Raw genomic sequence first — 17,732 nt, 5'->3', positions numbered from 1 at the left:
CAGGGGAATATCTCAGGTTCTGACAGGAATGCATGGATCGATGTGCAAAAGTATTCTTCTGCTTGCCGTTCTCCTCGTTCTGTCAAGCAGCAAGCCCAAACTTTCATATATTTTAATTACATTTTATGTGATCCATAATTTTCAGCATTTTTTTTTTTTTTTTTTTTTAGGGTGCATTCACACCAAGCCCCGCTTAGTCCGCTTTGATCCAACTCTAGTTTGTTTGGGGCGGACCAGAAGGTTTTTGACTCAGTTTGGATTGTTTGACGCAGCGCGGTGTGAAAGCGAACCGCAGCAGCTGAAAATATAAGAAATGTTGAAATTTTGGTCCTCAATTGGACCGAGTCCACCTGACTGTCAGGTGTGAAAACACCTTCACAAACATGGATCTGTAAAGATTAACAGGCGTTTTAACAAGTTGCTCCCCAAATGACATAAAATAAACATTTATTTGAGAACATTAGTGAACATCATGAAGTCCAAGGAGCAGCAGATGTCAGGTCAGGTAAAAAGTTGTGGAGAAGTTTAAAGGAGAGTTGAGTAACAAAACAATGTGCCGAGGTTCTGACATCCAGCAGACGTCTGTCTGATCCATCCTAAACACACAACTAGAACTTCCATGTGTGACAGTGGACCAGTCAAAGTCCAGCCAATTAAAAGTCTGTGACATCACTTGAAAATCGCTGCTTCAGTCTGTAATTTGACAAAGTGTGAAAATATTTAAAGAGACAGATTTGCAAACAAAGTCTTCTGAGAAGACTACAGAAAAAAAGTAAACATTAATTTGCATCCAAAACACGATAATCTGGTATGGATGCAAGTTTCAATCAAGTTCACTCAAATTATTATTTTTAAACATACAACAGTCACATTTAGAGTTTCATAAAGTTGTAACAATTACAATTCAAGTCTATTCATTCCAATTCCCTGTAGTCAAACTCAAGCTAATTACAATCTATTTCAATACAGTCAGATTCAGCACATCAGAGAGTCTAAAAGGGACGACTTTGTATCAAAAATGAAGAAATGTTGAGTTCCTGAAAAATACGACCTTACTGAACTGAATCTGGGTCACTGGTGTCCAGATTCTGAGCTGTGGGGCTCGGCTGGATGTGAGATCAACCTGCCGCAGGGAAACAGAGCCCGACTTTTTAACAGAGCTGCAGCGATAAATATTTATCATCCCATGGAAATCTCTGCTCCAGTGAAAATGTTACATGAGCGTCGGCCCGGTTTGCCACTCTGAGTAAGAATGAGTCAAGTTATTACCCAAAGGTCACGCAGCAGTGCAGGACAGCTAATCTGCATAACCTCACATGCAGTGGGGCTCTTATTTTGAAATGTTCCTTTGTGATGGTTTCAACAAAATAAAAGCATAAGCTTACTGGTAGGGCTGGGTGATAAATTTTATGGAATAATCAAATTTTGATGTTTAAAGATTTAATTTTGGGGATCCCCCCCCCCCCAGTTCACTCCTATATGGTTCCCATAATTCAGAGTTATGTCAGCCAGCATTCTCTGCAGCTTCTACTTATTTTAACTTTGGATTCAGATCAACTTCATGTGGCTTCATGTAATGCAGGAATTTCAAACGATTGCATAAACAATTTTCTACTTTGAAGAAAGAACCACATAAAGAAAGTTCCTCACATTAGTTCCTGATTAAGCTTTTTTCTCGTAATTTTAATTTATTCTTTCTGGTCACATTGCGTCTTTTTTTAAAGGCCAATATTCTTACTATATTCTCGTAATTAAACAGAAATTCTCGCAGCCTGACCCTAATTCTGTGTTGTACAACCCACAGAAAGGATGATTAAGATACTTAAAGACATTTTTGTGAAACATTTTCTGTGATTTTTTTTAAATTGTTTTTAAGAAAAGAAAGTGATGCATCTAGCTTGAAAAAAATAAAAATCAGATTTTATTTTCAAGCCATATCTCACAGCCCTGCTACAAAGTAGATCAATACCTCTCCCTTGTGAATAAAGTGCTAATGTTTTTAATTACCAAAGACAAAATAAAGTATTGATTTGTCAAACAATTGGGAATAAAAGCAAAACTAATCCATGTCGCGCCCAGCGCAGAGGAGAAAACCGCAAAAAGTTGTAACGGTTCATCCTGAGGGAGGAAATGCGAAACCCATTTCTGCCGAAACCAGCTCCTGCATCAATCCTCTCACCGCTGATGTTTCCACAGATTCTCAATCCAGAGCAGGTTCTGCTCAACACATCTATCAAAGCAGAAGAAAGACACGGAAATATTTTTATTCCCCCCCCCCCCCCCAGAGGAGAGGAACGCCTTCTGGGAGATTTCCTGCTAACAGCTAACCCCCGCCGCCTCCGCCCGCTTCACTCCTGCGCGCATTATCTGCCCCAAACAGACAAGTGGAAGGCAGAACAAAGAGGCTCACAAAGAAAAATCAGTCACATTGTGAGGCCTGCGAACGATACAAGGCGTCCTCTGGTAGGAAACAATCCGCCGCATAATGCCCCGCCGCACAGCATCATCAATATATTGTTGGAGGAATCTTCAAGCGGCGAGTGGGAGGATCTGTCGTAAGGAAGATTAGTTGCGATGCAAAGGTTACCTCATGAATAAATACGAGCTCCAAATTCACCATCTAAATCAACAGCATGCTAATTAGAAATTCCCCGCTTTCTGGCTTCTTCCCCTTTGTGGGATTTAGATGTTAGGAATAACGGAAAGATTTTTTTTTTGCTTGTTTGTTTTTTTACTTGAGTAAATAAAGCGGTTCGTCTGTAGCTTACGGAGTGGAAACCAACAGGTGTCTAAATGTGAAAACTCAGAGTGCCTGAAGATGTTTGAAAGATAAAAATGTGAAGTTTAACCCAATCAGCTGAAAAGAAGTGTGATTTTACATTGAATGTAGAGTTTTAGTGTCGTGTTTAGCCTGCTCTCATACTTAATTTCTGCCTTTACTGTTCTTTTTTTTTTTTTTTTTGATGTGCAGGCAGTCATCTTTTACTGCATGATCAGTAAAAGACTGATCATGCAGTCTTTTGCTGCATGATCAGCGTCGTTATCAGTGGTGGGACTTCAGGATTCTTCCTCATATGTTTTTTGCTGTAATTTCACCTCAGACGACTGAATCCACAGCAGCTGTAAAGGAGACCTGGATGGTTCCCGAGGACGCAGAAACGGCAGCCATTTTGAGTTGTTTGGGTAAAAAGTAACCCCAAAGTTCTTCAGTCTGAATCTTCTCTCGTGTTTCTTAGTTAAGATTTCAGCGATGATGATTAAAAGAACTATAATTTATTGTTTTTTGGACAGTATTTATAAACGTATAAGAGGGGATGTGTCGTAGAGTGCTTCCTACCAATTGAAGCTTTCTACATTTTGAGACATTACAACACGGTGAACAATAGAATAGTGTGGAAAGAAAACAGACACGGCTCAAATTTTTTAAGAACAAAATTTTGAAAAGTGTGGTGTGCATTTATATTCAAAATAAAACACAGTTCAACCAAGCCGTACAGAAAAAAAAAAAAAAAGAAAAACATCTAACTTATTAAAAAAGGTACTCACTCAGAAGGGGGGAAAAAGTTCAACTTTCTAGCTTAAATGAAAAATATGTTCTGGTGGAAAAGCGACACTGGACATCATACTGAACGCACCGTTACCACGGAGACGGATGAGAGTGTGGCAGCATCGTGCGCTTGGGATGCTTTGTTTTTATAGCAGTGAAAGACAAACTAATCTGAGTTCATGGAAAGAAAGATGAAGGTGAATTCAGGACATTCCTGAAAGAAACGACACTAAAAGTCAGAGATACGATGAAATGACAGAATGGCCTAGTCAAAGTCGAGAGCTAAAGTCAATTGAATATTTGTGGAAAGACTTGAAATTGTTCACATGAAGTCTTCGTCCAATCTGACTGAGCTTGAGTTAATTAGCATAACAACAAATGGAGTATCCAGATACGCCAAGACTGAAAGGTATTTCACCGGTTCAAAAAAAAAAAAAAAAACGTTCACTCAGATAGCAGTGACAGATGATTGATTATTATTATTATTATTATGATTTTCTGTCAAAAAATTATAATCAGGAGCTAAACCGTGTTGATTTCTCACATAAAACCATCGAAGCCTGTGGTTGTAATCTCACGGGGTTTGAATATTTCATCCTTGTGTTTCAGCCCTTCCTGCTTCCAGAGCCCATTACGTAGCACTTAAATATTCCTAATTGCTTAGACAACCTGTTTTTCATAGAAATGCTTCCCATTAGCAGAGCATATTGGCGTTTCATGCGACCCGCAGGTTGATTATGGCTTTGTTCACCATATTGGCAACAATTTTTCACTATAAGATCTCACTTGATCATCTTCACCTCCTAGCGAAAACTGGAGGAAAAAAAAAAAAAAAAAACCATGGCGGTGAAATCAGATTGTCCTTAACGGCATTAGACATTCAACACGCAGGTTGTGGGATGGCATAACTTCCCTTATGTAACGAGACCGATCAGTTACCGAACGAAACACTCATTTGCATTTGAACTTTTGTCTGCATAATTACCCCCCTCCTCTTCGCTCGGCTCCATTTGCCGTCACATAAAAATACACGCTCGCCTCCCACTGCCACCAAAGTGGCGTTCATTGCTGCTCGCTTTCCTCCGGCTCAGTCCACACACCTCCCTGTCGGCGCCTGCTTGCCCTGACGGACCTCCGCTACCTACAACCCCCCAAGCCTGCAATCCTTCAGCTGTCAGATCCGTTCAGCGCGCTAACCCTGGATCGGAGCCAGACCACTCACTCAGAGCACGCCCGGTCCGCTAACTCAGCCCGCCGGGGTCCTCAGACCACACACACACACACACACACACACACACACACACACACACACACACGTTTGTTGTCACATGTTTAGCGTTTCCTGTACGCAATGCATGCCGCAGCATCAATCGACATCACTGAACTTATCCAGCGGCATAAAGGCACAGGCAGCAGCTGTTTGTTGAAGTCGGGATCAAAGGGCCTTTGACACCATCTGTTAAATATTGATCCAAAAAATCAAAATTAAAAAAAATAATAATAATTTTAGCACAGGATCCTTTCAGTAAAACAAGCGAGGAATAATTAATTAAAGCCGTGATGTTGAGAGAACACAGCTAATTAGGCAACTTCATTTTCACAGGGTAATATCACATTTCACACTGCGTCTTCATCAGAGGGGAGAAATTTCCCGCAAAGTTTGGGCTTACTTTATTAGGTTGCATAATTGTGCTCCGGGACGTTTATCCCCCGACTTAATACATATCCTGTCTAATTAAACCGTTAGAGGATTGTGAAGGTGTTTATTGTGCCTAATTTCTGCTGCCGTGCGAGCATAACAAAACTGTACATTTGAACGCAAAATTAAAGCCTAACGGTTACATTAAGGCCGCTGGATGTTTGAATATACGTTACGCTGCTGACAAACGGGGAGAAGCCGAGCTAAAACGCCATTTGCCCTCCAGATGCAGCTGCTTTAGCCCCGAGAACCAGCGCAACACCGGCGCGTCAGAGGACGGGAACGAGTGTGTGGATGTGTGTTGCAGGTTTAACTCAGATCTGTTTTTAATTATCTCTCAATCAAAGCCCACCTCGGGTTAACATCGACTACTCCCTGCTTCATTAAGGCCGTGCCGTTGTTGGAAGTGGTCATTTATGTGTCACAAATGCGAAAGAAGTCGACTGTCTGCTTGCTTTTCTCTTAACAGCTGCTGCTGCCAGCGCAGATCATTTAGAGCTGGCGGTGGCTGCAGGCTTGTATTATTCCACCCTAACTAAACTACCTGCACCTATGTATCTATGTTCATATTTTTTTTCCACGTTTTATTTTCCAGCCTCATGAATCACCAGCGAGCGATGACAGCTATCTCAAAGTAGCAGCTAGATTATTCAGACGATTAATCAGTGTTTTGCTAAGCTGAGGATTGGATTGACGGTTTCACTGCTGCCAAATGTCTCATTTGAGGGTTTTTTGTTGTGTTTTTTTGTTTGCAGCCTATGGTAACTGGCAATTTTGTGCCAAGAGTTAATTTGCCACATTGGCCGACAGTTTGGTTCGTCCGTGGAACAGTTATTGGTGTCTTTAGCAATTCCCTTGAAATTAATTTAGCTGAAAGGTTGTTTTTTTTAAATGTGGACTTCTTCAACTTGACGGTGATGATGGTGTGAGACTCTAAACTAAACAAGGAGTCGTAAACCCTTTGGTGTTAAATTAAAATCCTCTACTGACAATGTATGATGATTGGGCTTTTTAGCATAATAGGAGTATCTAGTTAAGGCTAAATTTACACAAAAATGGTGCAGAAGAATGAAAAATCAACCTTCTTCCATAACTTTCTCATCCAACCCTGGGCTCTTCAATATTTGGTAGAGCTGCTCCACCTTTAGGGAACAAATCGTCCCCCATCTTGGTTACGCTAAACGTTTTGGTGTCCCTATGTTTGATGTTTCACTGATGGGTTGACCTGCTTTAGATTCATATTAATAACCACTGAGAAGGCAAATCAATAAACTAGTTTAATAAATAATCACATAATTACATTCAAACAAACTTATGCCAATGACAGAATTAATCCTCCCCCCCAAACATTAGCATTTCAAAAGATGTCAAAAACACCACAAAAGTAAATAAATGGGTCATGGGCAGTTTACCTGAATTGCTAAGGACCCTTAGCACAAATAATCTGTAGTCCCATTTCAGTACCTTACATAGTTTTATACACAAACGTATCAAAAATAACCAAACTTCACTATGGAGTGGCAAAGCAGACAAAACGAGATCTAAAAACAGAACCTCGGCGTAAAGTTATCAACCCTCGTCAAAAGCATGAAAACAATATGAATGTCAAGCAACTCACTGCTGAATTTAGTAACTCCATATTAAGTTTTCAGCTAATTTTGGGATGTAAGAAACAGACAGCTCCGCTCCAGCTAACTTTTAAACGGTGGCGCCAGATGAAGGAACTGGTTGGCGAGGTCGACTAAATGTCCGCAGTTACTTTTTGTTCTGCCTTTCTCTCATGCTGCGGAGCGTGAAAAGCCCCGATCCAGACCGTTGATCCTATAGATAACTTGTGGTGTGAACTGAAGAGAAGCAAACACAAGACATGATCTGGACAGTAATTATTTTTGGAGCAGAAATTTTCCTCCTGCTGAATTTTTCCCTCACTTTTTCTGTGTGACATAACGCTACTGCAATAGCATGGAGAGTTAAAACATTGCTTTAACTCTCCACATGTTTGTCTGTTAAATTCCCAGTGATCTGTATTTTAACCACCACATCGTGGGCTTCTACCATTCTTGCGCCACATATAACAGTTTTGAATTGCTAAAAGCAAACAGGCGGATTTCGCCATCTTTTCTTCCTCGGGCTTTAACAGCCACAGTCAAGCGTATCACTAACGATCAAATCCCTCAACTATTCACTTCTCAGCTGTTACAATATAGCCTCTGTAGAGCAGAATGTGCAGTTAGAGAGCCCAGCAATTATTAACAACGAACGCCATTCATATGCAAAACACGCGAGCCGTAAAAACGTTTAATAAGATCCAAGACCCGTCGTCACAATTAAATGGGACAAATCAGCTCGGAGGAAACGTGTGGACGTCTTTCTCGAGCCTCGGTACCTGGGTCTCTTCTCCGTTGGCAGTTTTCAGACGTTTCAAAATGTCAGACAGAATAAATTGATGCGTCTCGAAGAGAACCAAGAAAGTAAAACTAGCAGCTGGCAGAAAGCACAAACCCCGTGTGTTAAAACAGAAACGACGACCGATTCAGAGAGTGTCCCTTTTTTTTTTTTTCTGTGCTCATCTGTGAATTTTAACATCTGGTTCCTACTGGAAAATATCGAGTGTGTGTGTGTGTGTGTGTGTGTGTGTGTGTGTGTGTCGCTCCAGCGAAAACACGCAGATGCTACTCACTACATGAGTGTTTTGTTTTTTTTCCCGAAATGCATATTCTAGTGGAGAGCAGGCGTAGCTGGAAAGGTTTCGCAGGGACTGAAGGTTTCTCATTAATTTTTGAATTTGTACAGGGGAGGTCAGAGAGGGTTTTGTTTGACACATGATTCATGGCGAGTGGGATATTAACTATTGCTGGTAAACTCATCCTTGACATTTCTGAAGCCTTCCTGAAGTTTTTTTTTTGAGCTGCTTTCGTAGAACGCGTTGGTCAGAGAGATAAAAGTGGCGTTAAAAGGCTTATTTTAAAGTGGAGTCGCTGATATTCTAGCAAGAGTGAAATCCTGCCTGATTCATCCGTCTGCGTTGCTCTGAAGAGCTTAGTACCAAAAGCAACGGCAATGCTGGGCTTCTTTGTCAGATCTCCAGCTTGAAAACTGGCGCGTCTTGGCTCCGCGTCTGAACCAAACATGTTCTAAGAAGTCAATCAGAAATAATTGTCAGCTTTGTCTGCACACATAGTGCAGGTGTGCCGTCTGTGCCCCTGCTGCTTTCCTCCCAAAAGCCTTCGTCGCAGCTCTGTTGCTCTCTTCGGCACGTCAAACTGATGCAAAATATGCCAGAAATCATGGTTTTTATTCAGACATCTGTAGTGGTAACAACTTGTTTTTCCTCTTTGCTCATTTAAAATGAAGCACGTTAATCTTAAGACGCACCCTTCAGCGTGAGAGTTGTTACTGAGTGAGGAAGAGTTTGTTAGCTCGAAATAAAGCCAGAAATGGAACAACAATTGGGGAAAAAGATATTTAAACATGTCAACCTTTTACTCTCTTAAGCCACCTCATCTTGCTTCCTCCAAAGAGACGCAGGAACAACTCATGTTGGTGACATTTTTTATTCATCTTTTCTATTTCAGAGGAATTTTAGCAGCAGCATATGAACGGGCAACATGTATTGCTCATGTGAGTAGGTTGAAAACCTTCAAATAGAAAGGAGAAATATTAATTGCAGGTAATAAGTTCATTTTAACTTCAGCTAATTAACTAGCTTCACAAGTAAGGATTTTATAATTTACCTTTAAGTTAAATTAACTAAATGAACAAATTATGTTCCAAGCAGTGCAACTAATCTGTTTTCAAACACATGAAAAAAAATTTTTTTTGCATCAAACAGTAAATCTATTTTGGTCTTTTGAGTTCAATCTGAATCGTGTAAAGTGTGAAAATTGTCCGTTGTGTACCAGTGGTGTCTTTGAGGAAGCTTTCAGTTCAGGTTCTTTGTCAGAGGAGAGGTCATTGTGTGAGCACAGGTGAACCAGGTTACCTGCTGAACTTGAGCAATGAAAGGAATGGGTGCGCTTGGTTCTTCTAAGGGCGCATGCCAACTGGGTGGAGATAGCGAACACATTAAAAAGTGTTGGAGTTGCTGATTTAACTTGACAAAAATGAAATTATAAACCATGTTTGTTTTTTTTTACAGAGATAACCTTCATTCAGGTTGGTTTCTACCTGAGTTTTGCATTGGATTAATTGTCCATCAGCACCAAACATGGAATGTTCCTGTTCTTTGGGAACATATGTAAGCATGTATGGCGTGTTCCCATGGTTTGGGAACATACCTAAGCATGTATGGCATGTTCCCATGGTTTGGGAACATATCTAAGCATGTATGGCGTGTTCCCATGGTTTGGGAACATATCTAAGCATGTATGGCGTGTTCCCATGGTTTGGGAACATATCTAAGCATGTATGGCGTGTTCCCATGGTTTGGGAACATGCCATCAGCTCAGGGGACTTCCAATCAGGTGATTCTCCAAATCAGTTGATGACACCGATTGGTCCGACTTGCATCCGGACAGCATGTTTGCCTCCACCACTCCGGATACTTAATTTTCAAACCTGTAGTAGATCTTCTTACTAGTACAGATAAAAACTGCTTATTACTTTACAGGAAAGTCTGCAAACATCAGTCATTAATCTGCGATTGATGCCTCCCAACACTTTTTTTGTTTTCATGCATTTTTATTTGTTGTATCTTATTTCTACTTTGTCCAACTCATTTATTTTACCTCGGTTTAGTTTTGTGTGAGTGTGTCGTCTGTTTGGGGACTTAAAATCTTAAAGTTTGATTATGGTACATGTTTTTGATTTTTTATTTTTTATTTTTTTTGCACTGCGTCTGTCAATATCTTTTAGCGATCAATCAAAAGACCGTTTTTCAGCTGAAGTCCTCGCCCAAACGCCACGGGAAACGCAGTTGTCGTTTCGAACACGCTGAGCTGATTACAATGGACGCTGCCTGTAAGTAATAGGATCAGCAGCCGGTGAGTGTGCATGGCTACGGCTTGGGTGGATTCTCAGCTGTTATTATTGGGCTTGTTAAGTTACAGAAAGCCTTCGTGACGGGAAAAGACAGATTTGTTGTGAGTGGCGGTTCACTTTTGCAGAATGGAGAAAACGTATATAGGCCGTTCTTCGATCCCTAAACTCCTCTAAAGCTCCTTCGTTAGGAGATGACGTAAAGCCGGGTCTGGGAGAGAGCGGCGGCGCATGGAGCTGCTCTCCACCAGGATTACTGGGATATTATAGGTCGACTCCTTGGGGCATTTTGGTTTAATTAAAGATGGTACTCATTAAGTCATCAGCGTTCCACCTACATTATACTCGCCTTTTCATTTCAACTCATTATTGTTCTGCTGGAGATTTGGTGCGATATAAATTAATAAGAGTGGTTTATGGAGTGTGATGGATTCGCTAATAAAAAAAAAAAAAAACCCTGCTCAGACCTGGACTTTATTACGGGAGAGCGGCAGGAAGGAAAGATGTGATTTGGAAAGAAAAAAATAAAAGCCGGAAGAAGTTCTGGGTGTGGACAGAACCGTCATGCACAAACCATCGCTCCTCTGGCTGTGATAGAAGAGGTTGAGACTGAAATTATTTATTTATTTATTTATTTATTTATTTATTTATTTATTTATTGCCTAGATGTGCAGGTGGAAGCAAACGGTGGAAATCACACCGAACGCCACATGAGCGCTTTTCATTTCATGAAATCCGTTTGGTACCTACGAATAAACAATTTCACACCCGTGTACTTAAAAGCATCGTGTATCAGTTTGTTGTTAAATCTTACAGGAAATTACTTATTTTAATTGCACATTATTTTCTGGAAAAAGTTGTAAAACAGCCAATTTTTCAGTATACTTTGGTTCTGATCCAGGACCCGACGATAATGACTCATTTGAATTAGCTTTTTTTTGGGGCCGGATACGCTCCTAAACTAAGCAGAGTGTTTGCTCTTGAAGCCCGGAGTTGGATCACCCTGAACCTGACAGGTGGCGACTGGAAGCAGGTCTGGTGTGTCACCTGGAAGACGTCCTAGAGAAAACATCAGGTCCAAAATGACCAAAACGAGAGAGGTATGGAAGTGAATGTGTTGGAGATGCTACTCTTCTGCTTGGACAGGGAAGCAGGAGATAAAGTAAAAAAAAAAAAAAAAAAGAAACTTTGAAAAAACGCTTCACCTTCTCCTTGGAAATTAAAACACTATATACACGATCAGAGGGTTTAGATCAAAACATATTCTAATGAAAAAACTCTTGATTTTTCTTTTTTCTTTTTTTTATGAAGCATTTCCTCACCACGAGCTCCATCCTGTGAAAACATTACATAAACAAAAAGGCAACGATAATCAAATATTGATTAACGCCGGCGGGAAAATCGTTGATCTAAGATATTCTCAGCGACGTACAAAAATCATCCTAAACAAACTGACCAATCTCTACCCAGAATATGTGAATAAATAGATGCCGTTTGTTCACATGATGGTTGTTCAGTCTGCACGGCCTTGAAACAGAAAGCTGCGCTGTGAGAATGTGGCGTCACTTCCCATCAAACCAAAGACTAAAACTCCAGATTTCTGTCCTCGTTGATAATTGTTACATGCTTCACTTTTGTGACTCCACCTTTGTCTTTTCTGTCCCGCCCCCCTGCAGGGCAGTCGTTGGACACAGAGAGCCGCTGCCTGATGACAGCAAAGACAACATTACCATTTTCACCCGGATCCTCGACAGGCTGTTGGATGGGTACGACAACAGGCTACGTCCCGGGCTCGGAGGTAAGCGATGATATTTGTTCGATATATCGCACGCAGGCGGTGTTTTCAGGCTCGATGTTGATGAGCATGAAGATAAATCTTGTTGCTCGCCAGGGTGATGCACATTCATGTACGTTAGTTTGTGGCGTCTGAGATGTTACTCTTCATTTATCGCTCTCCTAAAGAATATTAGCGATGTATGTAAATGCACTGTGGGGTGTTTTAAAAGTTGCTCTTCTTCACCGGGTCTTTTTTTTTCGGCATTTGGACTAAAAATGTCAAGTCAAATGGACTCGTGGGGCAAAAAGGAAAGGAATATTTCAAGTAAAAATGTATTTAAAAACACCCTCGTATTGTTTTATCTATTCAACAATGTAGTAGTTTAAAGCTACGACCAACAATTATTTTAGTAATCAATTAATCTATTTTTTTTAATGATTAATAAATTTATTGGTTAAAAACAAACCTGGCAGATTCTGCCGATTTTTAAATTAAATTAAATTAAATTAGAAAAACATTATATGACACATGTAATTCCTTTTAAAAATATGAAATTAAATGCAATGTGTGTACATTTTTGGTCTAACAGTATTTGAGCTGTTCTTTCAGGAAATGGCCTTTTGTTGGAGAATCTACGCTCAAGTTAATGATTAAATCGACTACTAAATTTGCTGACAATGACTTCAATAATTGATTAATCAGAATTAATTTGATAATTTCAACCCTAAATAGTTTTACTAAACAAACAAAGTAGTTAGAATTTTTTTGTAGAAAGAGATGTGTAAACTACTGTAGAGCAAACACAAAGAGTGTTGTGGGTTTGTCCTAGTGACATAAATATTTTTCAGGTGTTTATTAAAAGAAAATGGCTAAATAAATAAATAAATAAAAAGAAGTCAGTTCGTTCTTGCAAAAGAATGCAAAACTATGTGGTTACTTTGCAAATATAAAAGTTTCCATCACCATCAACCTCCAGGGCTAAGTTTCAAAATCAGGGGATGGACAAAATCAGTCCGGGGTCGGCAAATGGCCCCTCGGCCACACTTTGGTCACCCGTGATTTAGATGGTTTCATGCATTTCAAACTGATTCATCATAATTTAATTCCATTCATTTTAGTTAAAAGATAGAAATAAAAAAAGAAAGAAAATCAGTTGCAGTGGCAACAGGGGAGGAAAACACAGTTGGACTCTCAAGGTCAGCTTCATGTGAACACCGATGTCCTTAAAACAAGAGGAAGTAAGTTGAGGTTGGCGTGTTGCTCTCGCTCGGACGCAGTCAGCAGATACTGCAGCCGAGCTTGGCAAAGCTTATGAAGGTTATATAGGTTTGAAGGTACTTTAAAGCCTCAGGCGGCTTCAACGTGATCTCCCGTGCTGCACACAGGCACACGCAGAGTCCAAACGGGACTTTCAATTTTCACCACACCGTCTGTCTGTGTTACAGCAGGAAAAACTTCTATGACGCATCTATTTTTATGTCCCTGGAAACATGTGTTCATTTGTGCCTGTTTATAGCTCTGTAGTGTGATTGTTTACACAAATCCCAAAAGAAATGGTCACAACCCTCTTTGTAACTTTTCATGAATTGTTTAAAAGAATGAGGCCGCTCCGAAATCCAGTTTAGCACTCATGGATTTCACATGGTGAGCGTTACAGCCGCGTTTTTAGGCTCACTGCTCAACTGGTAAATTAAGCAAATCAAACTAGCGTAGTAAAAATCAGACAGCGTAAGATCTAAAATAACAATATAATATTGTAATCAAATAATATGAAATAAGTCTTTATGAATAAAAATCAGAAAGGTTGACAGTTCTGGCCTGGCGTTGGCGTGCTTTGCAAAATTTTGCGTGACTCTTGTTTCTTATTCTCTGGTAGGTTTTGCAGTATTGTGTAATATTCACAGTATTGCCACAGTTTAAAAAAAAATGCAATGAAATCAGCAGAACTTGCATCAAAGCATTTCTGATTCTGGATCCAATTTTTTTTGGAAGAAGGAAAATTTGGCTCGGCCTAAAAAGACAACAAAATGGCACTGGCATGAAAGCGATGTAATAAACTACGACGACGAGCAACGCTGGTGCACTGAGTGCTGCATTTTGTTGTCTAATCTTTGTAAGTTGTGTTGTTTGAAGGCAATGTTTTTACTTATTTAGTTTTTCATATTGTAAATGTTCTGGCACAGTTGCAGCCCAATGCAAACAAAATGTGTCGCCTTGACCATGGACATTTGACCATGTGTGTGTGTTTGAGAGCTAAGCAACGTTTGATTCATTTTAGATGGAGTATTGAAATTTATTTATTTTTTTATTTTTTTTGAATTAGTGCACAATACTTTGTATTAGGAAATCATATTATTATCGATTAGTTTTTGGTTGTTTTTTTTTTATGTTTTGCTGTTTTTTTCCCCCCTTTTATGACACCTTTAACATTTGTTTATACTGCCTAAGCTGCGGGTCGACCATGGTATGGCATGCATTTGTACACATTCTCAAATGTGGACTTTAACTAGATCTTTCTAAAACATAAATATGCTTTGCTCTAAACCCGTTCCCTTTGAGCTCTGGTCGTCTTACTAAGTCTGGACTCTTAATTTTTCAGTATCATCCTATATTTTGTTCTCACTGACCCAGCTAAAGAAGAACAACCAGCACAGCATGATGCTGCCACTACTATGTTTCCCGTCGGTATGGCGTACAGAGGGTGATGCTCGGTGTTAGTTTTCCCCCCAAACGCAGCATTTTTGATTGTACGTTGAAACGCTTAACTTCTGTCTTCCATAAAGATCCATTTAATTTTTGGTTGTACCACAACAACAACGACAAAAATACAGTTTCTCATCTTGTTTTTTTTTTTTTTTGCTTCCCATCAATCTGAAGCGTCTCCCTCTATCCGGCAGAGACGCCTCGCCGGCCCGTGATGAGGTCAGGCCACTCTCTGCGCGGCTCCACTGTGGAAATTTATTTCCCTCTGGGTGAAAGTCTTTCTTCAGTCGCGCCCAAATGGCAAATAAGCATATATGTCAGTGAAAATCCCACTAATTGAGGCCATTTGATCCAAATATTCATCCCTCCGGGGACAACATACTGCATAACAGTGAGTCCACATGCTCATCAAGCGGGCTTCATTATTTCTCGACCAGCCAGCTGGAATGTCCATTTCTGCTCGGCTGCTTGTTACTCAAGCCTGTCTGGGGGGGTTTACCGGCACCAGGCTGCATAACCTGGTCTCTGTGAACGTGCAGGTCGTTACCATTTCTCACTAGAATTGCGTGAATGATTTGTTCTCACCTGATGTCTTTTTTTTTTTTTTTTTTTTGGAAATAAGCAGAGTTAATGGAACAAATCTATAAATGTTAAGGCTGATTTTGTTTTTTCCTTCTTATTAAAGTCATTTTATTCTTCGGTCTGGAGCCACTTTTGTTGGCACCCATGGGGAAAACCTAAAAGTAAAAAAAAAAAAAAAGGAAATTCAACCTTTACGTTTAATACATTTATTCACTGGATTTTCTAGAATTAAAATAAAGTATTACTTTAAGGAACATATTTTTGTTTTGGTATTTATTCCACAGTACATTATAATCTCACTGGCAGAAAACAATCATTTCTTTTTCCCCGCTAAATAATTGTGCTTATATCAAAAACTGCTAATTTTTACATATCCTTACCACGTGTGATTGAATATTTATTCGTGCTTCGTGTCTTAAGGGACGTTGATACTTAGAAACACTCATGCACGCAGTGTCCAATGAAGAACACTAAAACAGATTTTCAAACTAAAATAGCGTGAATGAATCTACAAGTGACATTTCTCTGTGAGGACCCCGACGCATAATTTAAATGAGCTTTTGTCTGAAACAAAAGAAAGAATATCTACAGGTTAGTTTAGCTGCTGTCTGTCCAGAGTTTTTGTCTGTCGTAGGTTCTTCGAAATAAAACCAGAAAACGCAATCTCATTTTGTTCTCGGGAGCGTCTGCCTCTGTTGTTCAGCCGCCTGGCCCCGGCACAAACAGAAAGAGGGCGACTTGTTCTGCTACTGCCTAAACCTGCCATGCAAACTGCTGACTTTGTGTTGCGATAATCACATATTTGGAAGAGCCATTTGTGTTGCAGAAATGATTAATGTGGCGGTGGATCTTTCCTCACAGTGGGGCCCTTTGCTAAAGGATTAGAGACTTACCTGTGGGTGGTCGCTCAGATCTGGGACACAGCGAGAGCTGAGGATCCATTCACTTCTGGAGAAAGGGTTCATCTATCTCTAGTTGTTGCTGCTCCACTGGGAACAGCAATTTGTCTCGCCAGTGGCCCAAGAGCCTGCTTGGCATGATTGCCCCAGAGGAGCTGATTCAGCCCACACCGAAGAGGGCGACTTTTTTGACTGTCGTGATTCTTATCGCATGCCCTACTTAACGCTGCGTTTAGAGGAATTATTAAATGTTCGGGGGGGGAAAGTCCTTCGCTGCTGGGTCATTTGCAGCGGGTATAAAATTCTCCCTGTTAAAATGTTCTTGCGCTGTAAAATAGAAAGCCTTGGCAAATCATTTCGAAACCGTTTCGATCTTTGGCGCAACGTCTAAAAAAAAAACAAAAAACGACCAAATCTGTCAGAGGGGACGAAGAAACGGCAGCAGAAGCCCGGTTGCGTAAGAGTTCACACCTTCGGACTAATTATTTGTGAGAACTAATTCTCGTTTAATTCAGTCATTCATTAAGCGAGGGAGAAGTCTGTTAACATCCCACGTACTGAATACCTTTCAGAAAATATGTGAGAGCGTCTGATCTCCACAGACATTCAGTCAGATTTAATTCTGAGCTGAGCTTTTCTTTTGGTGATGAATCTCTTTACATAGATTTGGAGTCAGGGTGATGACAATTAAAAATAATTAAAATTTCAGCAGTTTTTTTTTTTTTTAATTTAGAGACATGAAAGTTTTGAGGCAAAACTGAATTATGTTTAAATCTGCTAAAGATTTAGTCAATTTTAGCAAATACATTAGTGCCATCCATTGAAATTCATCAGACCACAACGCCACCATCACATAAATTCACTATACTTTGCAGAAGCATTCATACACCTAGAACGTTTTCATGTTTGTAATACTCAACGGATCATACTGGGACTGGAGGCTTTTTGTTGCTGCGATGAAGTAACACGCAAAGAAAAGTGTAACAGGGAAGTGGATGCAACAAAATATTTATCTTTGAAAATCCTTTCACAACGAATAAATGGGAACTCCTTGCAGAAAGGCCACTGTGCCACTTTAACACGAACCCGATAAAATAAGTGAAAAATGTCGTGTATTAACACAACATGCAAAATTGCTGTTATGTCTTTAAAAAAAAAATTTAAAAAGTGACTCAAGACAGAGAAAAAGTTCTCCAGTCAGAACAACATGAGTGAAAAGATGTGCAAAAAGCTGTTTGAACAAAGAATACGCTCTGACACAAGCCAGACGTCGAGCAGCTGCATTCGTTTCCTGAATCACCAGTCCCTTAGGTACTGCTAAATGTTTTTGGGGCAAGCTAGCTCAAATTAATTTGGGTCAAGAGGGATGTCTTCTTTCCAAAGATGTCAACTGCAGCGTAGCCCAGAGCGGGTTGTTTTTTTTTTTTTTGTTTTTTTTATGCTTTGGTGGATGAGCTTCAGTCACACAAATGGTCGTTTTACTCAACAGCAGCCTGAGAAGTCGCTCAAAGCAACATCTTGCATCTGAATTGAGGTCAGGGTATACAT

General features: G+C 40.1%; 1 protein-coding gene across 3 annotated transcripts in view; it reads left to right on the top strand.

Moving 5' to 3' along the window:
* Positions 1-17,732, top strand: part of gabra3 (gamma-aminobutyric acid type A receptor subunit alpha3) — a 118,197-nt gene that overhangs the window by 54,695 nt on the left and 45,770 nt on the right. For all 3 annotated transcript variants that reach the window (XM_007545884.2, XM_007545883.2, XM_016668292.1), the window contains exon 3: positions 11,900-12,021. In XM_007545884.2, coding sequence (XP_007545946.1) covers positions 11,900-12,021 — 122 coding nt within the window. The remainder of the gene's footprint in view (positions 1-11,899; positions 12,022-17,732) is intronic.

Source organism: Poecilia formosa, unplaced genomic scaffold (genome assembly GCF_000485575.1).
Source record: "Poecilia formosa unplaced genomic scaffold, Poecilia_formosa-5.1.2 Scaffold14, whole genome shotgun sequence".
NCBI lineage: Eukaryota > Metazoa > Chordata > Actinopteri > Cyprinodontiformes > Poeciliidae > Poecilia > Poecilia formosa.
Note: the sequence above shows the minus strand (reverse complement) of the source record. Positions and strands in the feature narration are given on the sequence as shown.